The sequence below is a fragment of the Ceratotherium simum genome, chromosome 4 (genome assembly GCF_057802395.1).
Source record: "Ceratotherium simum simum isolate JZ-2026a chromosome 4, ASM5780239v1, whole genome shotgun sequence".
NCBI classification, from domain to species: domain Eukaryota; kingdom Metazoa; phylum Chordata; class Mammalia; order Perissodactyla; family Rhinocerotidae; genus Ceratotherium; species Ceratotherium simum.
Genome location: NC_141903.1, coordinates 94,092,497 through 94,118,378, shown reverse-complemented (window position 1 = coordinate 94,118,378; position 25,882 = coordinate 94,092,497). Strand labels below are relative to the sequence as shown.

Genomic DNA, 25,882 nt, shown 5'->3' with positions numbered 1-25,882 from the left:
GAGTTGTTTTATATAACTAGCATGTATCTGATAAGGGTATAGGTCCTGATGATTTCATCATATTTCCTCTAAAAGTTTTGTTTTACATTGAAGCCCATGATCCATTTTGAGTTGATTTTCACAGAAGGGGTGAGCCTTGGCTCGAGGTCCATTTTCCCTGGACGTCTCGCTGCTCCAGCACCCCTTGTTAAAGGTTCTCCTTCCTCCGCTGAGTCTTTGCTCCCATCACAGATCAGTTGAGCAGGTTTGTGTGGGTCTGTTCCTGGGTCTCTGCTCTGTTCATCCCTGAGTCTGTCCCTCTGTGATACCCGCTGCCCTGATTGTTGATGCTGTAGAGCAAGTCTTGAGTGTGGGACACTGGTTCTGCCCACTCTATTCCTCCCTCTCAGAATTCTTCTAGATATTCTAGTTCCTTTGCTTTCCCATATAAATTTTAGAATAATCTTGTTTGTGCAAAAAAAACCTTGCCGGGATTTTGATAGGAATTGCGTTAAATCTGTATATCAATCCACGGACCGTGTGTCTCCATATGTTTCGATCTTTGAATTCTTTCACTGTTTGTGTGTAGTTTGCAACATACTAGCTCTAATATATTAACTATGGCCATTGCTACGTCTTTTGTCATTTACAGTTATTGTTTTACTCTGATGTTTTACAAAGTGCTTGTTTCACGGAGCTTCATGGAAAGGACTCTGACAAGGACAGGTTTCTGATAACTCGCAGATCATACCACTGAACTGGGTGAGAATTTGCAGAATCCAAATGGAGAAACTAATGGCTTCATAAATCTGCTAACACAAGATCAAGATAATCAAGAATTAATTACATGGGACCAAATGAATGATGAGGATGATGATAATTTTTATTTAAAACATTGCTGGTTCTTTAATGTTTTATTTTCCCAGATTTAAGGAACTTTTTTCTCTTAAGCTATAACTTACAGCAATTTGGTAAATTATACCTTTGTAAACAGAATTGAAACATTTATCCTTTTCTCCCTCTCTGATCTCTCCGGAATTAAGGAACTAAGTATTCTTTTCATGGCAATATACTTATTCACAAAAGTTCAATAAGAATCTGTTCTCCTTGTAACAGGACACAATTGGAAACATTGGTTATATTACCAAGGCTTTGACTGGAATGTCATATTTGAGAATATGCATAAAATCAGATATGGCCAGACAGTTTCAAGGAACTAAGGCTGACTTTATGGAGCCAATAAATCTCCTTGGAAAAATCAGCCTGTTGCCTTGCTTACAGGGTTCCTGGCATCATTACCAGGTGAATAAGGAAGGTCATTTCCTGGCAGGCCCAGGAATCTCAGGATAGCTTAGGGATCTCAAGAAGAGAGGGGTTAACCCAAATCTACAGATATTGCAAGTGAAATATGATGTTGAGTCAGACTTGGCTTGTCTTCCTAGCCTCAAGAGGCTTTTAAAAATCTAATCTGAGATTCCTTATGAAAAGTTCCAGCAAAGCAGATTTAAAAGAGCCTATACAGTCATTAGTATTCTTGCTGCACTTATGTAAATAATCAGGCTAAGTTTGCAACTAGACAAATTAGTCTTACTTTGGTTACGTATGGTGGAAGTGGGGTGATTATAGAGAGGAAAATTGTTTTCGTAGGAACTATAACACATTCTTGTGGATATCAGATCCTAGTCCTGTTCATCGCCTTTGAGATTTTGTTACCTACCTGTAAACCAGACTGGATACAGTTTCTTCCAACATCTGGCTACAACTCTCCAAACTAGTGTTTCCAACTTACTTGGGCCGTTTTGACTTGGAATTGCTAAGAACAAAAACTGCCCTTTCCCTGCAGGCTGCAGCTGGACGACTTGATATGAGCTCCAGAGGAATCACCACAACAGCTCATGTATGGACAACGTCATGCCCGTCGCTGTGGAGCCGCTCAGAAAGTTCACTAGAAGGTCCAATGATGTTCAAACTGCAAAACATCCAGAAATCTTCTGACTGGCTGTCCTCAGAACTCAGAAGCTGGGTTTATAATTTGCTCCAACCATTAACTTTTTTATATTGTTTCCATATAAATGCCTCTTATTAAATACCCGATTACTCATACCATACAGGCCTAACTTGGTGACCCCACATGCATCACCCCCTCCTGAAATGAGACACACTGTTGAACTGAACTGACCTGTTCTTAGGACTAAGAGACCCGTTCATTGAGATGGAGCAATCTACCACCTCAGCTTCTGGACTGTGATGCTTCTCAGGGAAGTTTCAAAGGCAGGAACAAAGGGGAGCTTGGGAGGTTTTGGATTAACAATTCAATCTCCTTACCAGCTGTAGGTCTGTTCAGATTTTCTGTTTCTGGGCCAGCCCTGTGGCTTAGCGTTAAGTGCACACACTCCGCAACTGGCGGCCCGGGTTCGGATCCGGGCGCACACCTAGGCACTGCTTCTCCGGCCATGCTGAGGCCGCGTCCCACATACAGCAACTAGAAGGATGTGCAACTATGACATACAACTGTCTACTGGGGCTTTGGGGAAAAAAAAAAGGAGGAGGATTGGCAATAGATGTTAGCTCAGAGCCGGTCTTCCTCAGCAAAAAAAAAGAGGAGGATTAGCGTGGATGTTAGCTCAGGGCTAATCTTCCTCAAAAAAAAAAAAAAAGATTTTCTGCTTCTTCCTGATTAGTCTTTGTAGGTTGTATGTTTCTAGAAATTTATCCATTTCTTCTAAGTTATCCAATTTGTTGGCGTACAATTGCCAATAGTATTCTCTCATAATCTTTCTTATTTCTGTAGAATCAATAGTCATGTCCCCTCTTTCACTTCTGGTTTTAATTATCTGAGTTTTCTCTTTTTTCATAGTTAATTTAGCTAAATGTTAGTCAATTTTATTGCTCTTTTCAAAGAACAAACTCTTGGTTTGTTGTTTTTCTCTATTGCTTTTCTTGTCTTTATTTCATTTATCACTGTTCTAACCTTTATTTCTTTCATTCTGCTAGATTTGGGTTTAGTTTGTCTTCTTTTTCTAGTTCCTTGAGGTGTAATGCTAGGTTGTTGATTTGAGGTTTCTCCTCTAGGTAAACATTTACAGCTACAATTTTCCTCTTAAAACTGCTTTCACTGCATCCTGTAAGTTTTGGTATTTTGTGTTTTCATTTATCTCCAGATACTTACTGATTTCTCTTGTCATTTCTTTTTTGACCCATTGGCTGCTGTCAATCATCTACCGGTAGTGTAGGAGACCACCACTGCTAGTGTAGGTGCTCACCCACTGCTAGTATAGGAGATCACCCACTGCTAGTGTAGGAGATCACCCACTGCTAGTGTAGAAGATCACCCACTGCTAGTGTGGGAACTCATCCACTGCTATTGTAGGAGATCACCCACTGCTAGTGTAGACCACCCACTGCTAGTGTAGGAGATCACTCACTGCTAGTGTAGAAGATCACCCACTGCTAGTGTAGGAGATCACCTACTGCTAGTGTAGATCACCTACTGCTAGTGTAGATCACCCACTGCTAGTGTGGAAGATCACCCACTGCTAGTGTAGGAGCTCACCCACTGCTAGTGTAGAAGATCACCACTGCTAGTGTAGATCATCCACTGCTAGTATAAGGGCTCACCCACCGCTAGTGTAGGAGATCACCACTGCTAGTATGGATCACCCACTGCTAGTGTAGATCTTCTACTGCTAGTGTAGGAGCTCACCCACTGCTAGCATAGATCACCCATTGCTGGGGCCAGCCTGGTGGCGCAAGTGGTTAAGTGCACACGCTCTGCTGCGGAGGCCCAGGGTTCGCCGGTTTGGATCCCGGGCGTGCACCGACGCACCACTTGTCAAGCCATGCTGTGGCAGCATCCCATATAAAGTAGGGGAAGATGGGCATGCATGTTGGCCCGGGGCCAGTCTTCCTCAGCAAAAAGAGAGGAGGATTGGCAGATGTTAGGTCAGGGCCAATCTTCCTCACACACACACAAAAAAGATCACCCATCGCTAGTGTAGATCACCACTGTTAGTGTAGGTGATCACTCACTGCTAGTGTAGGAGATCACCTGCTGCTAGTGGAGATCACCCACTGCTGGTGTAGGGCTCAGCCACTGCTGACATGAGTCACAGGTCGTTTCCTGTCTCTCTCCGAGCTGTCTGCCCACGTGCAGGAGCCTTGTGTTTCCTGTAGTCCCTTCACGCCTAGAATTGTGGGGGCTGGTTTCAGCAGTAGAACACCTAGAAAGGTGATTCAGGTGTGTGCTTGTCTGTGAGCACCACTGAAGCTCATCCCCTAATTGGTGAAGGACAGCAGAATACGCTGCCCCAAAACATCCCATGTGGCATAAGGATTATTTTGAGCTGGAGGCAGTTGAGAAGAGCAGATACAAGACAAGCACCTGCCTGCACCACCTGCCTACAAGCCAGACAGACACTGACAGAGGTGTCCCTGTCCCTCTGCACAGGAAGGGCTACAGCAGTCACAGGAGACAACTCTAGACCTTCCAGCCTGGAGACAGCACCAGGGAATCCACCTAACACACCTACTAACTAGCCTTATCTACCACTCGTTTACCTGCCCACGGTTGGCCGGCCTTGCAAGTCTATACCTGCCTTCTCGTCCAGTCATTTATCCATTGATAAACATGGATAACAGAAGTTATCCATGAACTTCTGTTCTTTGTGGAAGATGCTGTATGAGCAGGAGTTCTAAGCTGCTACTCTGAGGGGCTCACCCACTGCTAGCATTGATCGCTAGCACTAGATCACTCTGAGTAGCAGCTTAGAACTCATCCTCCCTGGGGGTCTCCCATGTGTACATGAGGTGTACATGTTCATAAACTTGTTTTTCTCTTCTTAATCTGTCTGTTGCAGGGTGTCTGCCAAGAGCTCAGAATGGTGGAGACAAATGGTTCTCCCTGACACTGGCGTCCAGCGTTCTGCCGTCCAATGCTGTGGCTGGAGGCATCTGTCCTGGTGTCCTGGGTGCGGCTGTGTGCTCGTCTGTGCTGTCACCTGCGAGGCTGTCCCACCGGCAGGGTTGCTGTGGCCATGGTGGAAGTCCCAAGCCTTCAAGTACAAATCTTGCTCCAGGCAGGAACCAGTGGGTATGCTCAGGTTGTCAACAGGAAGCGACAGAGTGGGCACAGTTGCTCGGGAAAAGGAGACAGGGACAAGTCCCCAGCCAGGAGAAGGCCCAGACCCCTCGCTTGAAAATCCTTCCTCTGTGCACATAATTAGAAGGAATTGTTGAAGATATTCAAAGGGGAACACATAATAACAAAAAAGTCCAAGAATGGGAAAATGAGTAAATAAATGACCCATAAATGGAAAACTACATGGCTACTGAACACAGTGGGAAATGGAGTGTTTATCAGGTTATCTGGAAAAAGAAAAAGAATCCCACAGCAGGCGCGTGAAATGAACATGCACGCTCAGCAAAGACCACGAAGACCACGTCTGGGAGTTGCTGTGTTTGTGAGGGCAGCAGCTGCATCTCTGACTTTGCCTGGGAGCATCCTGCCTCCACATCACCCTCCCGGGGCCAGCCCTCCTCCCAGTGGGTTTTCCCACGCCCCCACGTAAACAGTGGGATTGCAGACAATGGTGAGTTTATTTACTGTGAGAACGGGCCCTTACAATAAATAAATCCTAGGGGTGCAGAGATGCTGCATCTTTGTGAGAAGGGCGAAGACACGCAGAACTTACAAGCAAAACAAATCCCGGATTCTATAAGGAGAGGCCCTTTGCAGCCTTGCCCCCAGCCCCAGGCAGACTTGGGGATGGCCCCCCAGGGCAGAGGTGGTGTCAACACCAGCCTGCGGTTCTCAGCCCAGCTTAGATGGAACCTGGAGCTTGTCAGCCCTGTGCTCACGTCCAAGCCCATAGGCCCCCTGCATTTCGGCCTCTGCACTGGCGGTCAGGGAAGGAGCATTTTCTAGAACCCCTGAATGGTCGGCCTTTTGTGGGTCCTGGTTACTCGGTCCCTGTATCAGCGCCTTTTCCTCCCAGCTCCCCTCCTGTGGCCTTTCCCCGACCACCTCTCCAGAGGACTCTGCTGCACCCTAACTAACTGGGGACAACCACATCCAGCCCGTGTTATAGGACCAGACCCTGAGCCGGGCCGGCAGGCTTGGAGCTCCTCCCACCAGCAGCCACACAGAAATGGCAGCTTCCTCAGGGTGCAGCCTCAGGGTCGTCAGGCCCCGGAGCCCCACCCCAGACCATGGCCAGGCTGGGTGGGCTCCTGGAACCAGAGCTGCCAGGGTCCTGGGCTTGGGGTTCTGCAAAGGGCTGTTGGCAACGCGCCAGCAAATGGGGTCTTGGCACCCAATGACCTTGGAGGGCACCCCAGGACAGGACGCAGCCGGCCCTGCACACGTTCGCACAGCTTCCCAGGAATGACAGTGACCGAGTCCGGTTTTACTACGCACGTCTGAGAGGCACTACGAGCTCTTCTCCCAGGTTTTCCAGGTGGCTCAAAGATCCCAAGTCAGGACAAGGGACCGTGAGAAGCCCACTCGCTCATAAGGGGCCCCTCACTGGGGAGCTAGCATGTCCCCAGGCCCGCCTTTTGGCCTGCAGATGGTCATAGGGGTTGGGCTGCTAGACAGAGGTGAGAAGAGGGCCCGGAGGGTCCCTGAGAAGGGCGTCTCAGGGAAGGCATATAACAGCGAGCCGTCGGTGGCGCTGTAGAAGGACAGATGTCCAGCCTCGTAGTCCAGAAAGACGCCCACGCGCCGGGGTGGGTCCCGGAGTGGGGCGAAGGCCCGCTCGGAGGAGTTGTAGTAACTTCCCAGGAACACCAGGATCCAGAAGCCGTTGCCGGCAAACAGCTCGCCCTTCTCCTTGCGGTTGGCGTTGTCCCTGCAGACACCCAGGGCCCAGCTGGCCCGCTCCCCCACCTCCACCTCCCAGTAGTGGCGGCCCGAGGTCAGGGGCTCCCGGCCGAGCACGCAGGGCCCAGGGTCGAACCGCTCGGGGCTGTCGGGCAGGGGCTGCCGCAGGTCCCCCCGCCGCACGCTCCTCCTGTCCTCCGACAGGACCAGCTCGGGGTTGGCGGTGTCGGGATCCAGAGTCACATCCCCTGCAGACAGAGCAGTGGTCACCCTGCGAGGCTGTCTGCCCCAGGCCCCTGCACCCTCGCAGCCAGCGGGAGGGACTGGCCACAAACTGACCGTGCTCCCTCCCACTCTGACAAGATCACCTAACCACTTCTAGCTGCAACTTGGAATATTCTAGAAGGTGGCCAACATCACCTTGCGATTCATCCTCCTTTAGAGGAGAGGAACCCCTAGTGCTTTCTACGTCCACTCAGCGCCCAGAGAGGAGTGAGTGCCTTCTAGCCCAGCTCACACCAGGCTCCCGGGGCCTGGCCGCTCCTCGGCTGCCGCCTGCCATCCTGTCCGACGGCCCTGACCCCTCCTGGCCTCTCGCCCATGAACTAGGAGCCGTTCCCACCAGACCCTGACACCAGCAGCTCAGGACCCACACTTCTGGACTACAGCCAGCAGCAAGCCCCCGGCCTCCAAACGCTGCCCGGCACCCACCTCGGAACCGCCGCAGGGCTTCCACCAGCCCCGGCACCCTGCACACCGTCCTCATCTCCATGGGCACCACCTCGGGCGGCTGCAGCTTCACGTCCTGGACCCTGAGGAGCAGCACGGGCGTCACCCCTGCAGCGGGCTCACCCCGCCCCCCGCCCCCGGGGACAGGCTGGGTTCCTACCTGCGCAGGGTGTCCCTGACGTCCTGTGGAGAGAGACACAGTGTCAGTGCCCGTCCCTGTACTGGGCCCCCATGCCCTGCCCTGTCGCCCCTCCAATGTCTCTGCTCCCCCTTGGCCCCCGGAGCACGGGGCAGCAGATACACAGACACACGCCCACAAAGTGTGGCTCAGACACAGGGACACTGGGGAGGCTTGGGGTGTGGCCAGCCCTGCAGACTCGGCCCCATTCCCTCTGCATGCTCAGAGGACACAGGACGTTAGGCTGCGGGCTCCCCCACAGAGCTCCCAGCACCCCGGGTGCTGAAACAGGTGGGGTGGGGTCCCAGTGGGTGCTATCTCCACCTGCTGGGAGCCACACCTGTGTTGGTCTAGCGCCTCCCACCTGCTGGGCTCCACGCACCTGGCTGTCTGGCTTCGCCTGCTCCCGCCCACTCCCCCGCTGCCCAGCCTGCGCCTGCGGCCCTCTCAGGTCCCAGCTCACACTCCACCTTCCCAACGATGATCTGTGAGAGCCTTCTGCTCAGTGTCATGGGCTGCAGTGTGTCCCCAGATTCCTGTGTTGGAGCCCCAGCCCCTAAGACCTCAGAATGGGACTGTGTGTGGAGACAGGGCCTCTAAGGAGATGATGAAGGTAAAATGAGGTCACTGGGGTGGGCCCTGATCCCACATGACTGTGTCTGTATAGGAGATGAAGACAGAAAGATGACCATGTGAGGACACAGGGAGAAGATGGCCGTCTACACACCGAGAGAGGCCTCAGGAGGAACCAGCCCCGCCCACATCTGGACCTCTGACTTCCAGCCTCCAGACTGGAAGAGAATGAACGTCTGTGGTTTGAGCCCCAGACTGAGGTGGTTGTTATGCAGCCCGAGCTGACTGAGACGCTCAGCTGGTGGCAAGCAGCTTGGTCTTTTGTCTTTTTAGAACAGCACAGCAGGGACCTGGCCCACGTGGTCAGTCAGAGGAACCCCATATGTGGTCATTCTGACCCCACTGTGCACCAGCTACCAGGCTGGACCCTGGGACACAGAAGTAGGTAACACTGTGCCCGATGAAGGCTTCCCGTGAGGCGGGAGATTGTCACACACAAGTGGTTGATGCTGTGTGGGGGTAACGACACACACTAGACCTCAAAGGAAGACTGGTGGGCTTCTGCAGCCCAAGGAGAGTTCACTGCGAGACACGAGACTCGCTGCAAGCCTGGGAGAGGCACATACAAAGGGCCTGGAACACGAGGAGCCTGCCGTGGGCTGGGTGCAAAGCGGAAACAGCCTGAGTCATTTCACCTGGGTGTTGGGAGACGGGGGGTGGTCTTGGCTGTGACGAGGCCGGCCGCTCAGAACAGCATGTGTGTGTATGTGGGGACACACGGTGAGAGGGGTGGAGCAGCAGAAGAGGACTGGGGGGGTGGGGGTCTGGGGCCCCCAGGGGAGGGGGTTGGCCTCTGTGGAGACCACCTGGCCACCCTGGGCGGTGGGGACTCGGACACGCAGCCCTTTAGGAAAACACTGTGTGCCCATGGAGGATGGCTAGGAGGGAAGGCCTGGGGGGCAGCTAGGAGCCAGGGGGTGGGCTCCTGGCAGTCACCTCAACCCTTGCCTTCCCCGTCCAGCACCGTCGGCCAAAGGTGCGAGCCCACCGACCTCCTCACTCACACCAGTAAACAGGGTGCTGCAGGGCTGCTCCCCCACGCCCCCCACAGCACAGGCAGGGGAGCTGGGGCTGGGGGAACGCCCCTGAAGTCTGCGAGCTAGGGCCGCAGAGGACGGCAGGACCAGGGGCCATGAGCAGCAGGGGGCAGGTGGCAGCACTGGGGGGACAAGGTGGGGGGCAGGCAGCCACTCAGTGGTATGAAACGCAGCTAGGCTGGCGGAGACCCCCGCCCCTGGGACACCTCAGCAGAGACCCCATGCCGCATTTCCGTGGCTCCACCTCACTCGCCAGGCTCTCTTCCTCCTTCAGGAAGCTCCGTTCCACGGCTTCTCTAGCACCACATGCTCCTGAGGCTGCCCACCCCCACTTCCTGGCTGGCTGCCCAGCCCCCACTTTACAACCCGGGCCGAGTCCGACTTCCCTCAAGTCCCCCAGACACTCGCCTGGGGTTCTTCCTGTTTCCCAGGCTTAAAACCGCTCGATGGCTCAGCAGAGGCCAAAGGGCCAGGTTCAAAGCCCAGGACAGTGGCCAGGAGCCTCTTCTGTTAGCTGAGGCTCCACAGGGGGTCACCTCCCACAGGAAGCCCCCTGGACCATGCATGCAGCGACCTTGCTCCTGCCTGGGGACAGGAAGAGCTGGCCCAGGAGCCAGGCAGATCCTCGGGGCGACAGGGAGCCGATGCAGGAAGCCTCTGGGAGACCCGCCGGCCCTTCCTCTCAGCCCAGTGGGCCCAAGCCTTCAGAGGGCTGGGCAGTGACCCACAGGCTCTGGATCCTGGAATGCCGCCCAGCACCAGGCCTGGCCAGTCCCTAGTGGGGCTCCTAGACCGGTGCCAACAGTTCTCAACACGGCTCAGGACTGGTGTCCACCCCCCAGGCTGCCGCGTCCATGGGACCCACAATCACACCTGGGGCACCTGGCCCAGCGCGAGGACGGCCTGCTCTGCCCACGGCTCCCTCCACCGCCTTGCCCTCCACTCCCGCAACCCCACCCACCGAGAGCCCCAACGTGGCACGGCCAGGGCTGGGGGCCGGCTCACCTGCAGCAGCCCCAGCGCCGGCAGCTGGCAGCGCCCCTCCAGCTCCGCGACGAGCTCAGCCAGCTGGGCGCTCTGCTGCGCGAGCCGGGCGGCGCTCTCCCGCAGCGGCGGCAGCACCTCCAGCTCCTCCTCCTCCAGCCGCTGCAGCAGCCGCTGCTCCTCCTCCACCAGCAGGCGGCGCAGCCGCTCGAACTCCACCAGCACGTTCTGCCGCTGGCTCTCCACCATCTTCTGTGGGGGCCGCAGTGGACGGCTGATGGCCAGGGGCCCCCACACCCAGTCCCTCCCTAATGCCCAAATCTACCACCTACCTGGGGCCCCCATGCCCGGTCCTCCTGAGCCCCACTCCACCCCTAAATCTACCACTCGGGACCCCTCCACACCTCTTCCGCCCACCACCAAATCCACCATCCAAGGCCCCCATATCCATCCCTCCTCAACCCCCACCCCCCACCCCCCAAGGCAGGTTATATACGGAGTCTGGAGCAGGGGTGCCGCCTTATGCAGAAGCATGAAGCCGAATGGGGACGGCAGCCTCCCGCAGTGGGGCCCCAGTGGCCCCCCATCCTCCACCCTCTGGGACCCTGGGCGCCGAGCCACCTGCCTGCCACAGGGCGCAGGTCTCCTCCGCCTGGGCCTGGAATAGCAGCGCGTCCTCCATCTGCTTCCGCAGATGCTCCAGGGACTTCTCCAGCTTGCCCTGCGGGGAGGAAAGGCCAGACAGTGACTCCCGCCCCCAAGGCCTCCCGCCTGCCCAACTCCAGCTGAGCCTCAACTCCGCAGGGACACAGTCCTAGGAAACAGCGTCTGGGACCCGACAGGCGGGACAAACTCAAATTTGCCAGGAGATGCCCTCCCACCCACCGCCAAGGCCGACATCCTGGCCCCTTGCTCGCATTTCCTTTCCCTGGCTGTCCTCGTCTCTGGCCAACCTTCCCACACCCCACGTCCTACATCCCACCGCATCACAGCCTTCTTTCCTCCAAACCCCTTCACTTCTCTGGGCCTGCGGTGTTTCAGCATCACAGGAACGAGCCGTGGGATGGGCACATTTGTATCCGCCTCCCTGAGCCTGATCCCAGGCCCACGCCTGACTGTTGACTTCAACTCAACACAGCACACTGGAACCTGGGACAGCCACGAGCCCAGGGACACAGGGAGGTCTGAAGGACTGCCACAGAGCGAGAGAGGCAGTGTCCACGGGGCCTGTACAGGCACACCACCCTGTACCAGGACACGGAGAGCACTCATGGCCAGTCATCGACACTGAGGTGAACCCGCCTGAACACACCTTACTACATAGCCCTGACTTTCCATCCGTTCCCCCATATATTTCCTAGTCCCTTTCCCACAACTTATCGGCCCTAGAAGTGCAAAGCCCCCTTCCTTTGTCTCTTGACTTCTCTAGTTTATCACTCTCTGTTAAAATGGAACATGAGCCCTCGAGTCTGACCACGTTTTCGGTTTTTCCGTTTCTTTCCTGTTGAGCCCTTGTGCCACGTAAAATTTAAAAAGCTAATAAAACTTTATGTTTTTTCACCTGTTGATCTGTCTTTTGTCAGTTTAATTCACAGGCCTCAAGCACCAATCCTAACAGCGTAGAGGAAAAGGCTTCTCCTCCCCTATAATGGAAGGATTAAATGCTGCCTCATGGGACTTTATCACGTCAGCTAGTAGTGGCCTCTGGAGAGCTGCTGGTCACTCTCTGCTCTCTGGTCACTCTCTGCACCCTGATCGGGGTGTGTGGTGACAGGAGTGCAAACCTGCTGGCATGATACAGAAGTGGACGTTCTTGAATGTGTTGTATCTCACAGCGAGAGAAAAAGAGCCACAGGAATCTGTCAAGACAAGCCTGCTGACGTGGATCGGGGTACAGGTTTATTCTGGTGTCCCAGAAGCTTGTTCCACCGTAGTCACAGCTGGCAGAGTACTGATTCTAATGCTGGCTAAACCGTGTTCTTGGTGCATCTGGGCAAACACACACTACTGTCCAGGAAGCAAAATGCAGCCAAAACGTTTGAAAGACGCTGCCCAGCATTCAGTACTTGGGGTTCCAGAAACAAACCCAGGGCAGGCCAGCGAGGAATGGGGCAGGCGGCCAGCCAAGGTGAGCGTCTGCCCTGAGGCTCTCAGCAGAGGTTTCCGCTGGTGGTGGTTTGCCTTTTAAAGAAATGCATTTCCGGTACAGAAAAACAAAGCATCTCAGCCTGGGGTCAAATCGGGGCTGACGCCGCAAGTCCCACAGCAGAGGCGGCCCCTAGTGCCCCACTGAGAAAGCCGGAGAGCCCGGGGGTCTGCCTACTTCCCAGGGCAACGGCTCTGTCCTCCGTGGACGCCAGCCTGGGGCTGTGCAGCAGCTGCCCCCGCCCCCAGTCTTTTCTCACCAAGACTTCAGCCCTGGCCTTTGCCCCACGGCCCTGCCCTGCCCACAACCCTCTGAGAGCTCAAAATTCTCATCCGTCCTCGTCCGTCTAAGACCAGCCATCTCTGAGAGTCTCCTCCTGCATTCTCCTGCTCCAGGCTCCATCCCCGCCAGCTGTCCGTCACACCTGCCCAGTCCCCGACCATCGCGGGACCTCGGCCTCCAAGAGCGGCCCACCCCCGGCCCCATAGCCGGGCCGGGCCGCGCAGCTCACCGCCCCCCAGACCGGGGCCCCGCCCCCCGGGCACACCTTGAGGTCGTCGGCCGCCTCCTGCAGCGGGCGCACGCGGTGCGCCCAGTGCTCCCCAGAGCGCTCGCAGGCCGCGCACAGCAGGCGCAGCTCGTCGGCGCAGAAGGCAGCCAGCGGCTCGCGGTGCGCGGCGCACACGCCCTGCGGGACCGGCGACGGCGGGTGCAGGCGCCGCGCCATCTCGGCCATCTTGGCGAGCGGGCGGTTGGGCCGCAGGTTCCTCTGCGGGGACAGCTCGCGGCACTCGGGGCACGCGTACGGGCCCTCGGGCTGGCCCCAGCAGCGCCGGATGCACTCGCGGCAGAAGTTGTGGCCGCAGTCGGTCATCACTGGGTCCGTGAAGTAGTCGAGGCAGATGGCGCAGGTGGCCTCCTCCTGGAGGTTGGTGGACAGGTCGGGGGCGGCCATGGTGCCTGCGGAGCGCAGGAAGGCGGCGCTCTCCTCCGGGTCGCGCAGTGGCCTGCCGCTGCCGGGACTTTGGGGAGCGCGCGGGGACGCGAGACGCAGGGCACCGGGGGTCGCGGGGGTTGCGGGGACGCGAGGCGCCGGGCACCGGGGTATGCGGGGGACTTCAGGGCGCGAGGACTCCGGGGAGGCGAGACGCGCGGCTCCGAGGCTGCCGTGGCTCCAACACAGGGCGCAGGGCTCCCGGACGCCGGCAGGAAGAGGAGCCTTGGCGGAAGCAGGAAGCAGCTGAGTGGTTTTTTTTTTTTTTTTTTGGAACAACCCGCTTTAGCCCCGGATTGGCCGCGGCCTGTCACGCGGCCCGCGGGCCGGACTGAATTGGAGGCTGTTCCCCCGGTGACCTTGCGTCGCCGCCGCCGCCCTCGCGCGCGCACTGCTGGCTGCGGGTCGCTCTGGGGTCGCGCAGCCCGGCCTCTCCCTCGGGCTCCGGGAAGGGTGGGGTGCAGGGGCCGGAGCCAGCGGGGCTGCCCGCTCAGTGACCGCGAGGACAAGGGGAGCCCCAGGCGTTCCCCGCGCGCCCCCAGGCCGGGCAGGATCAGAATGAACGGGGTGAGCAGCTGGGCCCGCAAGGACTCTGGTCTTGTTGGTGTAGGGGTACATTGCCTGGAATTCTGGGGAGCTAGTGATTGTTCCAGGGCTGTTAATGCGCCTGAAACTGCGGGGGTGGGGGGGCGTGGAGAGGGAGTGAAAAGAATGGAACAGGCCTGCCCCCTCCCCATAATCCTTATTATTTCCTTTGAATTTCGCCCCCTCAGGTGCAACTTGGGAGAGGTGGAAAGGGATGGGGTGAGTGCTCTGAGGCTTTTAGGGGTTCAGTTTGAAACGTCTCACTTCCCCCTTTTTTTCTGTGAAGGACCCAAACATGGAATTTCTGGACGACAAAGAAAGTGGACACCTGAGGCCGTGGCTAGTACACACAATAACCAGACAACAGAGAAGCCAATGAGGCGGCACCATCCCTAAGAGGATGGGGGTGGGGGTGTGGACGTGGCTAAAGAAAACGGGGCTACACTGGCCTGGTTGGTCTGTGTGTATTTAGAAGTTGGTCCACTATCTAACTTGGGGCCTCCTGGAAGGTTCCTCTACGAAGCATCTATGAACACAGTCCCGATGTTTAGCTGCTTGAATCACAATTGTATTTTGGCCTGTGAAACCATCCTGCACAGCGGTGGCTCTCACAGCTCCACTGGGGAGAAGCCAGGCAGGTGGCCTCACTGAGCTGGACCACCTCACCTTCCCGAGAGACCGGGGCGCCGGCGCCCTGGGCCAGCACCCCTAACCCTTCACCCACAGGGTCACTGTAGAGATGACCATCTGGCCGGATTTGGGGGCCCCGAGGCAGAAGAAGGGCTGCAGGGGCCCAGGGAAGGTAGGCTGGGAGTAGGTGTGTAGGTGGGAGCCGTCCTTCACATTGTAGAAGGACACCTCCCCAGCCTCAAAGTCCAGGAAGACGCCCACGTGGCTGGGGGGCTCGGCCAGCGTGGCAGGCGTGGGGCCGGCCGCTGCGGGCATGTACTTCCTTCCTTTGCACAGCTGCACCACCCAGAACCCGTTCTCCGGGGACTTGGGGACCCTGTCCCTCCGGCTCACATCGGCCCTGCACACGCCCAGGGCCCACAGCGCGTCTCCGGTGAGGTTCATGCCCACCTCCCAGTAGTGCCTCCCTGAGGAGAAGGCCTCCTGGCCCACCGCACAGGGGTAGGCCAGGAACCTGTCCTTGCCGCAGGGTGCACCGTCGGGCGGGGTGCTTAGGTAGCGCCTCTGGCGGCTCTCGTACAAGATGAGGTAGGGGTATGCCGTGGTGGGGTCGGGCACCACATCCTCTGCAGACAGGCCCAGGTCCGTGGGGAGAGGGGGCCCAAATCATCCCTGATTCTCCCCAACCCCCCAGATCCCCCATCAGCCAGGTCCAGCTGTGAACCTGGGGTTACTGTGTGATCCCATCCCCCAGCTGTCCACACTGGGGTGCCAAAGAGAGGAGGCTGGGGGCTGTTTGGGCATTGGTTAGTGCGGTCAAGACCCCCCATTGGTGGCTCTGGCCCTGAGTGGCTGGGAGCGGGGTAGGGTGTTGCCGAGAGAACTGGGGCCCTGATTACCTTGGAAGCCCTTTAGCACCTCTATCTGCCCAGGGACCCTGCAGACCGTCCTCAGCACAATGGGGGTGGCCTCCGGGTACTGCACACTCAGGCTGTTCTTCCTCCGATGGACACAGGTCTCACCGTCCCCTCCAGCCCCATGCTGAGCCCTCCCTGCACCCATTACTGCCTCCACCCAGGGCGGCCACGTACCTGCCCAGAGGGTCCTTCATGTCCTGCGAAGGACACGGAGGGGGGGGAGAGATCGGAGGCCTCATTAGGAACCTGGGGTGTCACCAAGTACCCTGTGTCCACACTTCTGCCTTGCAGAGCTAGAGGGGCCTTACAGTGCTGTCCAGGAGCCCTGAGTCCGCTTTCCAGAGTGTTACCCTACTTCTAGGCCACACCCGGGAATCGTGCGTCTGGGCCACCCAGGCCTCCTGCTCTCCCTGCATGACAAGCAAGGACACAGGGAAGGTGTCCAGCTCCCGAGGGGCGGGGAACACGCGGGGAGACCAAGCGGGGCCTTCACACTGCGGCCACAGGCCTTGGGTGGGTCAGAAGTCAGTGGATTCCTAACAGGTTGCTTTTTACTAGAAGACAAAGTATTCCCCAAAGTTGGGGCGACTTGTGATCTAGAATCTATCAGGACACGTTTATGTACGTGTGTGCATGCAAGCGCGTGTGTGTGTGTGAGAGACCCGTATTTTTTCTGTGGATTCCATCACTCCACACACGACTCGTCAGTTACTCACTGTCGGCAACAGAACCCCCTCCAGGGCTGCGGCGTGCGGCCCGTCCCTGGCATGCCAGCTGCTTCTCCCCACTTCTGTCACCCTCGGAGGGGACGCTTGACTTGCTCCTGCCCCTGAAGTCATGGGTGTCTCTCTGGGCCAGTGTGTCCCTGCCCCAACTCACCACGTGGTGACAGCTGCCCCCGGCCACCTTGCCGGACAAGGAAGGGGATGCAGGACACAGGTCTGTAGGACTGGAGCTTGTCACAGGCTGCAGTGTGTCCCCAGATTCCTGTGTTGGAGCCCCCAGGACCTCAGAATGGGACTGTATGTGGAGACGGGGCCTTTAGGAGGTGATGAAGGTGAAATGAGGTCACTGGGGTGGGCCCTGATCCCACATGACTGTGTCCGTATGAGAAGAGGAGATGAGGACACAGACACTCAGAGGGATGACCACGTGAGGACACACGGAAAAGACGGCCATCTACACACCAAGGAGAGAGGCCTCAGGAGGAACCAGCCCTGCCCATCTCCTCCAGACTGGGAGACGACGAACGTCTGTGGTTTGAAGCCCCAGGCTGTGGTGTGTGTGATGCAGCCTGAGCTGACTGAGACGGAGCCTTGTCTGTCTTGTTCCTGCAGGTCGCCCACACCTGGGCTGGAACTCATGCTCCCACACCCACCCGGGCCAAGTGGGCAGGTGCGCCCCTCACCTGCAGCATCTGCAGTGTCTCGCGCTCACGCCTGTCCTCCAGCTGCAACAGCAGCATCTCCAGGGAGCGTCTCTGCTGCTCCAGCGCAGCCGCGCTCTCCTGCAGCCTGGCCGCCGTCTCCTCCTCCTCCTCCTTCAGGGTCTGGAGGAGCCGCTGCTCCTCCTCCAGCAGGAAGAGGCCCGTCTTTTCAAACTCCACCACGATGCGGTCCCTCTGCTCCTTCACTTTCTCCTGGGGGGGAGGGAGCCCCAGACCCGCCGCCCGTGTCCGCTTTCTGAGTGTGCCCGCCAGCCTGGAGGGATGCTCTGGGGCCGCCGGCACATCTCCCCGGGGCACCTGTATCCACAGAAAACCAGCAAACTGGGCAGGGGTGGGAGCAGGGGCTACGCAGAAGCCCCCCTCCCGGTGACACGGCCTGTTGAGCACCGTGTGCCCCCCTCCCTGCGTCTCCACAAGGGCCAGTCAGCTGAGCCCACGTTCCCAGTCCTCATTCTGCGAGCAATTCCACCACCTTGCTGGGGTCCTGCGCTCTCATCCACATGCGACAGTGACTTCCAGCTCAAGGGTCCAGCAGGAGGCCCTCTCTGGGGCCCGCCTGGCCTCCCTGCCCCGCTCAGGCCTCCCGCCCAGCTCAGTGCAGCCCCCAGCACCTGCCTGCCACTCCGCCAAGATCTGTTCCTCCCTGGTCTGCAGCTTCCCGGTCTTCATCATCTCCTCCTGCAGGCGCTCCATGTCGTCCTCCAACCTCAGCTGTGGGGCACACGGCCCGCGGGAGATGGGGTCAGGCCCCCTCACACCCGGCAGAGGAAGGTGCTCTCTGAAGCTGCATCCACCATAGACCATCCCAAGGGGGTTGTATATGATGGAAATACCCCACCCCAAAATGTGCCCCTTGGGCAAGAGGATTGTTTGGAATTGGAGGCCAGTGAGCACCAGCAGATGCAGAGCCGCCTTCCTGGGACTCCCCTTATCTGACCAAAAGCAGAAACTTCTGAGAAATGGGGGCTGCCACGAATCCTCTGGGGAAGTTTTGTGGCCGTGAAGGAGAGGGAGAGTTGGTGCCGACATGGACCTGCACTAGGAACTCTTATCTTCCGTTAGTTTGCCCCAAATATTCACCGTCTGCTGTGGTCTGAAGGTTTGTGCCTCCAAACTCATGCTGAAATGCTAACCCCCAGGGCTATGGTGTTAGGAGGTGGGGCCTCCAGGAGGTGACCAGTCATGAGGGGGGAGCCCTCAGGAGTGGGATCAGTGCCCTCGTCACAGAGACCCCAGCAATCCTCCTTGCCCCTTCCACCACACAGGCCACAGTGTGAAGGTGGCTGTGCGTGGACCAGAAGCGGCTCTCACTCGACCGTGCTGGGCCCTGATCTCGGACTTCCAGCCTCCAGGACTGTGAGCAGTAGGTTCCCGCTGTTTCTCAGCCACCCCGGCTCTGATATTCTGTTAGGGCAGTGGGGACAGACGGAGACACTTCCCCCAGTCGGCTGCTCTGGGAGCCCGAGACCTCTGCCGAGGTCTTGTTGCTTCTCTCCAGAGGTCTGTTCCTCCTTAAGATGCTACATCAGCCCTAGTTCTGACCGCCCCTCTGTTCTGTCACGGAGGTTTCTCCCACGTCAAGGTGCTGCCTCCACGTATTAACGATTGGTTCGCCCTTCCCATTGGTCTGTCTTTGCTCAGTCTGATCTTGGGGCCTCCAGCCGGAGAGCATCAACAGGTCGAGGAGAAAGGCTTTCCCCCTGTAGACTGTCGCCCAGCCTGCCCACACAGACAGCTGCGTGAGGCCACCAGGGAATGTGGACTGGCGTCAGGCAGCGCCTTCCTCAGCCTGGACTCCTGAATCACCATAGAGGCGATGCACCACTGGCCTGGGCGCACCTCTGCCATGCGGTCCTGTGCACGGAGCTGTTTGTTACACAGCCATGCCCTGGCCTGACTAATACACTCCTCAAGACACTCACACACTCGGGCCTCCTGGGTCCCCGCCCCCCGGGCCCACCTTGTACTCCTGCACGGCCTCCTCGATGGGGACCACCCCGTGGTGCCGATGCTCCCGGGACTCCCTGCAGACGACACAGATGGGGCTCTGGTCGTCCTGGCAGAAGAGCTTGAGCAGCTCCTGGTGCACCGCGCACAGCTTCCTGCTCTGCAGGCCGGGGTGCTGCCGCGCCATCTCAGCCACCTTGGTCAGCAGGCGGTTGGGCCGCAGGTTCCTCTGGGGGGATGGCTCGCGGCACTCGGGGCAGGGGAAGGAGCCCCTGCACTTCTTCCTGCCCTTCTTGCCTCTGGCCTTCTCCCAGCTCAGCCGGATGCACTCGCGGCAGAAGTTGTGGCCGCAGGTGGTCATCACAGGGTCCGTGAAGTAGTCGAGACAGATGGAGCAGGTGGCCTCCTCTTGCAGCTTTCTGGCCAGTTCCACAGCATCCATGGCTCCTGGGGAGGAACAGAGCATCCCACACACCCTCTGCCCGCAGTCAGGGCCTCCCCACACTCCTGCAGGGTCCTTCTGCAGATGGGTCCTCTCAGGGCGCCCGAGCTGTCATGTTGACCCTCCTCAAGAAGAGGCACAAATGCCTCCCTGGAAGCTGACAGACCCTCTCCATGACCAAACCTGGCAGGCCCCCTGCCCGCCTGTCTGTCTGGCCAGCCCGCCCACTTTTGGAGAATCCCATTAGGTTGGTTTAGAGCCCCCCCCATGGTGAGGGGCTGATGTCTGGTCTAGTTCCTCTTCCCCCAGCTTTGGTGAATATGTCTGTGACCCTCCCGCTGGGCCAGTTCAGCAAGAAGCCCCCTCCCCAGGTCACCTCAGTGTCTTTCCATCCCTGACCCCCACTGTGTTCCTGGGTGTAGACGCCGTCGTCTGAGCTGCACTGGGAGAGGAGCCACATCTCCCTCTGCTGTTGGGACGGTGTTTTGTTTTGTTTTGTTTTTGTGAGGAAGATCAGCCCTGAACTAACATCCATGCCAATCCTCCTCTTTTTTTACTGAGGAAGACTGGCCCTGAGCTAACATCTGTTCCTATCCTCCTCCACTTTACGTAGGACGCCGCCACAGCATGGCCTGACAAGCTGTGCGCTGGTGCGTGCCCGGAATCCCAACCCAGGCCTCGAGCAGTGGAGCGCGCGCACGCGCTTAACCGCTACGCGACGGGCCGGCCGCAACAGTCTTGAATAAACTTCTTTACCAGTTTACCAAGCGTCAGAATCAGTTTCTCTTTAACACCACGCCCATGCGACAGAGGAGACCGGACTGGAAGAGAAAAAGCTCTCTCCCATTAGGGGCGGGGTTGGCAAAGGTCCTCTGCTTGACCAAACTCTGCCCAGGCTCCTGGAACTTTCTGGCCAGGCCTTGGGCTTCGATTCAGTCCCTGCATCGTTCAAATTTAGCAAACATCCTGCCCGGGGGCGGGGGGGGGGGGTGGCTAGCCAAAAACCTCGAGGTGTTTCTTCACAGTAATTTCCCATCACTGACTCCCACCCTGCTCCTTGGCTATAGATCCCCACGGGCCCGTCTGTACCCCGAGTTGAACTTTATATGGGGTTATATGGGGTTCTACACAGAACCCCAGGTCTATCCCAGCTTTCTTTTCCCCTATTGCAATAGTGTGAAATAAATCTGCCTTTACTGTTCTAACTACCGTCCAGCTCTGCCTTTCCTTGACGAGGTGCAGTGCAGAAAAGACACAGGAATGTGCATGCATGCACACACACACAAACACAGGAACACGCGTGCACACATGTACACACGCACGTACACATACACACATGCGTGCACACATGCAAACCTCAAACGCATGTGCACACACCACACAGAGACGTGCACGCATTACACACATGCATGCACACGCACGCACAGACACGTGCACGTGTGTACGCACACACTTGGGCGTCCGAATACCCATGACCCCACGCAGTGCAGATCCCCAGCGTCCACCGTGCACGTCTCGGGTGGCGATTGGGGCTGACGGGGAGACCGGAGTTGAACACGTTTCTGAACTAAAGCACCGTCCAGGTCCCCTTCTCTGCAGTCCGGAGGCGACGGCGTCTGCGTTCCGTGAATGCCCGAGCCCCGGCCTCGGTTCACTTGGACTGGGCGTCCCCGCGCAGAGCCTCTGGGCATCTCGCCCTCCGCTCCCCGCGGCCCCAGGTGTGCGCTGCCCCCTCAACAGACGCCGGGTGAGAGCGGGCGTCTGGCGGGCTGGGGTCTGGCTCAGGCCGGCGGGAAGCCGTCCGAGGGCTCTGGATCAGTGCCGGTGCCGGGCCGCCCTGAGTCCCCCAATGTCCTCTGTAAATGCGGACTAAACCCGTCGACCCGACTGGTCCAATTTACATCTTCAAAGCCGGGACGCCCCGTCTACAAGGGCCGGGGTGGGCGGGGTCCCGACCTGAGCCCGAGCGCCGCCCGTCCAGGGGCCGGTACTCACCGGAGGGGGCGCACGCCGCACGGCCAGGCGCAGGGCAGAGCGCCCACCGCCCGGGAAGCCCGCGGAGGCCGGAGGGCGGGGCGCGGGGCTTTGTGGCGTCAGCGGGGCGGGCGCGTTCTCGGGGTGGGGGCGGGGGAGGATGCGGACCTGAGCCCTGTGGTCTGGAGGGGGGGCAGGGCGGACCCCGCGGGGGGAGGCGAAGGGGGTGCGGACCCGCCCGGGGTGGGGGGAGGCCAAGGGGGTGCGGACCCGCGCGGGGTGGGGGGAAGTGAAGGGGGGGCGGACCCCGCGGAGGGTGGAGGCGAAGGGGGGGTGCACCCCCCGGGGGGTGGAGGCGAAGGGGGCGCGGACCCCGCGTGGGGGGTGGAGGCGAAGGGGGGGCGGACCCCCCGTGGGGAGTGGACGGGGAGGCGAAGCGGTCGGGCCGCAGGAGGCCCAGCTCTCCCGCGGGGGCCTCCTCGTGGTCGATGCCGGGTCCAGGGGCGCGGGCGGCATCCGGGTCCCGGGTTCGGCGCGGCACCCGGCAGGTTCGCCCTCTGGGGCCTTGCCAGCGCCTGCGGTGGTTCCGGCGGGTCGCTGCCCCCAGCCCTGACCTAACCCTGGCCGGTGGCTGCGCGCACCCCGAGTCCTAGTCCGGAGGAAATGGACGGATGTGGGAACTGAGGCTCGGGCCACCGCAAAAGGGGGGAGAAACAGCCGGGCGCCAACTCCAGGGCCTGCGGTGTAGACGGCTGGCTCCCCCCACCCCGCGCCCGGCTGCGGTGTTTCTTGGATGGTGTCTCCTCACTAAAACACAAGCCTAGGCCCGAGTCCGGCCGCGCAGGGCAGGGGCTGGGCGCCGACGGCGTGCTGAAGGAGTGGACACTGGATGCTCATTCTGTCCCCCCCAAGTCCCGGAGATCCTCTGTGCGTCCTTTACATCACTGGGCCGGTTCTGGGCTGAGGATTTCTTCCAACTTAAAAACAGGATCATAGAATTTTTAAAACTTTAATATAAATTTTCAAAACAACACTCAAGAGAGCAATGGACCTGGTGTATAAATTGCCCAGATCAGTACTTCACTGTATTTGCTTCCTTTGTCCTGTTGTTTTGTCTTGGCTGAAGGATTTTTTTCTTCAAGCAAACCCCAGACATCACTAGGTTTACCTCTACATGCTTCTGTAGGGGAGGAAAAACTTGTCCTCTACCCTCTTAGGCTCAGTAGCTGGGGCCTGTGAATTAAACTGACACAAGACAGATTAACAGAGAAAACTGCGTTTATTTTGTATGCATTTGGGAGCCAACAAAGGAAGTAGCTGGCATGTTAAATGGTTAAAGTTAAAGGGTTACATACCTAACTTAGAAGGGAAAAGGGAGGGGGAGAAATGGCCTCTCTGGGAAAAACAATTGAGTTTCTTTAGGAAAGACAAATGGGTTTTTAGTAGAACAGAGAGGAGATAAGGTTTGTGATAGTGTCTGTGTATAAAGCTGTGAGCGGTCTTTCCACCTTCCTCAGGGTCACAAAACTGCCCTGGAGAGGGGATTTCTGGTAGGTTTACTCTCGATGTCTCTCCTGGGAGTAGAATGCCCCACAGCAGGGATTTATGGCAGCCTCATTTCCCAGAACTTGATGCTTTTAGTCAGATAAGGGAAGCTACAAGGAGGCTTGCTTCTACATCTGTCAAATCTCAAATGTCTTCATGTAAAATCATGTTTATGGAACCTCTGGGGTTTGGAGTGGGCCCCACACTTCCCACAGTTCTCTGAAACTATGGGTGTTTCCTACATAAGGAAGGCTTTCCGGTCTCGCAGGACTGACAGCACTTCCCTGTCTGATCTGATCTCTGGTCCGTATTCAGATTTCACCTTTTATCTCAAAAGTGTTTGTTTAAAAAGTCGGTTTGTTTGAATCAGGATCCAAACAAGGTAATGAGGTCTTTTAAGACAGGTTAGTACGGTTCCTCTTCTTTTCCTCATGTTTGTCCTCCTCCTCCTCCATCGTCTTCTCAATCCCAGTGACTGCAGTCAGGGTGGTGACCCTGTAAGAGAAGCCCTGCTCTCGGGATTGGCCCAGCACATCCCTACAGCGTGACTGCCGGTGTCCCTCCATCGGGGACCTTCTTGGGAGGAAAGTTCGCTCTGGAGCTGAGCTTGGCAACCTGGCAACACGTTCGGATCCCTCCCGCTCCCTGGGGAGCTTTCAAGGACCCGGTGCTCAGAGTCTCTGTGGCACGAGACCACCCTGAGGAGAACCGTGAGGCTGTGTACTCACAGCTTGCCACAGCCAGGTGGCAGCCACCCTCACCCTCGGGTGGGCGAGCTTCCCGACGGGAGAGGGGCGCCCCGGCGAGCCCTGACGGCCGTGGGCGGGGCTGGGGAGGCTGATGAGGGCTGCGGCGACCTGGCCTGTGGTGGACACGGCCGCCTGCGGCCTGCCACCTGCTGTGGGTCTGTCCTGGCACACGGACCAGCCGCGGTGGCCTGTGTGTTAGGTCCGGCACCGGGGGGAGGCTGCTGTTCGGAGGAGCCCGTGTGACGCCGGCAGAGCTGGTCTCCCCACCCCAGTGGGTTCCCGGAGGAACACTGTGAGGCCACACTGTCCACCCTGAGGCTGTCCTGGGACAGGCCCCGTGAGCCGCCCCCGTCGTGGGGGTCCCTTGCCAGCTCTGTGCTGAGTGTGGGCACACGTCCTGGAGGGGCAGCCGCGGAGAGTCAGCTCAGCTGCTGTGCCTGGAGCCGGTGGAGGGAGGCTGCGGATCCGAGAGGAGGACGCACGGAAGATGCGCCGGTGAGACACAGGAGGACCCGGGCGCCTGGCCCGTGGCCTTCAGCCTCACTCCCCCCAGTGCTGACGAAGCTGACCTTCAGCATTTCTAGCTCTTTCCTGCTTAGTTCTGTGAAGTTTGAATCATTTTTATGTTGATCTTTTGTTTCCATACATATTTGCCACTTTTAGTCAGAGGAACAGAAACACAAAATTAAAATCAAACAACCTTTATTTGAAATTTACAAAACTAAGTGTGAAAGGAAATATAAATAAGTTTTCGAATGATGATTTTTGTATGTTTGTAGCATTTATTCTTCTGAGGTGTAGGGGAGGAAAATCTTTTCCTCTACCCTCTTAGATTCCATACCCACAGCACGTGAATTAAACTGACAATAGACAGAATAACAGAGGAAAATCATATGAATGTTATTTGATGTTAATATTTTTCACGTGCACAGGGACTTCACAGAAAAGAATTGAAAAGCCCAAAGAAAGTTAGACTTGGGGGCTTATGTACAATTTTAACAAAGGGCAATAAGTTGTAGAGATGTGACAAGAGAAAGAGGGTTTGGGTTGCTTGGGTGGTAAATTGTGGGAAGGTAAATATATGGGGAGACTAACGGTAGATGGGTTTACTTAGTAAGGTTTGCCTGTGCAGACTCATCTCGGCCCTGTCTCCGTCTCTGCTGACGAGGGTTATTCTCCTTTTCCTCGTCCAGGGTGGGGGAGCTTCCCAGGGGGGTTGTGCCCTGCTTTTAGGAAGATGGGGGAGGGCAGAGAGTCATCCTCTGTCTGCTTTTCCTCACTTTTGCTTTCAGCTCAAAATAATCCTATGCCACAGTGGCATTTTTGGGGTGACATGTTCTGATCCCCCTCAGAGGTTGTCGTCAAAGATGAAGAAAGCCAGACAGTTAAAGGCGGTAAAGAGATTTTATGCGGTGCCATTGCCAGAGGGGAAGGAGCCTGCAGTGTGGAACCGAGCTCACCTCCAAACCCGGCAAAGACAGGCGGTGTGGCCGGCGAGCAGAGAGGCGGCGGTGGACGGGGGTCGCTGAGCGGGAACGTCGGCGTGAGGGGGTTCTCCTGCGCTGGCTGCCGTGTCCAGCCGGCCGCTTTCACGAAACGCGGGGGCCCGGGGCTGGAGAAGGCGGGCGGTCCGCGGTCAGGGCGCGCACAGACGCGGCGGCGGGCGGGGGCGCGGCCCGGGTGGGCGCGCGGCGGGCGGGCCGAGGGGCGGGTCCGGCCGGCGGGACGGCGCCTCGCGGAGGGCGGGAGCCGCGTCTCCGCCGCCGTCGGAGCCCAGCCCGCCCCGCGCCCTCGGGGGTGCGGGAGCCGAGGGGCGCCGCGCTCGGCCGTGCCCCCGAGTCGCCCGCGGCGCCCCGTGAGCCGCACGGCCGCGTTTCCTGGGCTGGAACGCGGGACAGGCTGCTCGTCGGCACCGCCCCCAGCGGCGCGGTCAGGCGGCGGGAACGGCCTCAGCGCGGGCGTCCGCAGCCCCGCGCCTTCCAGGTCCGGCCCGGCCCGGCCCGTGTGGCCTTTTGAAACAACAGAGGAACCGCGCCTCTGTCTCGCGGAGCAGGTCACAGGTCTGCCGGCGGCGCCTGTGTCCGCCCCGCGTGCCCGGCCTCCCCGCCGGGCTGTCCGCTCCTCGGCCCTCGTGCCGCGCTGCCGC

General features: G+C 58.2%; 2 protein-coding genes and 1 long non-coding RNA gene across 3 annotated transcripts; 1 reads left to right on the top strand and 2 right to left on the bottom strand.

The window, feature by feature from the left end:
• Positions 1-5,311: 5,311 nt before the first annotated feature.
• TRIM11 (tripartite motif containing 11) lies at positions 5,312-13,715 on the bottom strand. The gene is made up of 6 exons (XM_004420493.3): positions 13,054-13,715; positions 10,986-11,081; positions 10,382-10,612; positions 7,689-7,711; positions 7,511-7,611; positions 5,312-7,047 (listed from the first exon to the last, which is right to left on the bottom strand). Exons 1-6 carry the CDS (start codon positions 13,459-13,461, stop codon positions 6,500-6,502), a joined length of 1,407 nt encoding a protein of 468 aa, XP_004420550.1. The 5' UTR covers positions 13,462-13,715; the 3' UTR covers positions 5,312-6,499.
• LOC147917375 (uncharacterized) lies at positions 13,376-17,287 on the top strand. Its single transcript, XR_015552060.1, has 3 exons — positions 13,376-13,434; positions 13,790-14,067; positions 14,372-17,287. It is a non-coding gene; the product is annotated as an uncharacterized LOC147917375 (long non-coding RNA).
• Positions 14,794-19,533, bottom strand: TRIM17 (tripartite motif containing 17). The gene is made up of 6 exons (XM_004420492.3): positions 19,040-19,533; positions 17,695-17,790; positions 17,041-17,271; positions 15,807-15,829; positions 15,615-15,715; positions 14,794-15,341 (listed from the first exon to the last, which is right to left on the bottom strand). The coding sequence occupies exons 1-6, from the start codon at positions 19,490-19,492 to the stop codon at positions 14,794-14,796; spliced, it is 1,452 nt and encodes a 483-aa protein (XP_004420549.3). The 5' UTR covers positions 19,493-19,533.
• Between the last annotated feature and the right edge of the window lie 6,349 nt (positions 19,534-25,882).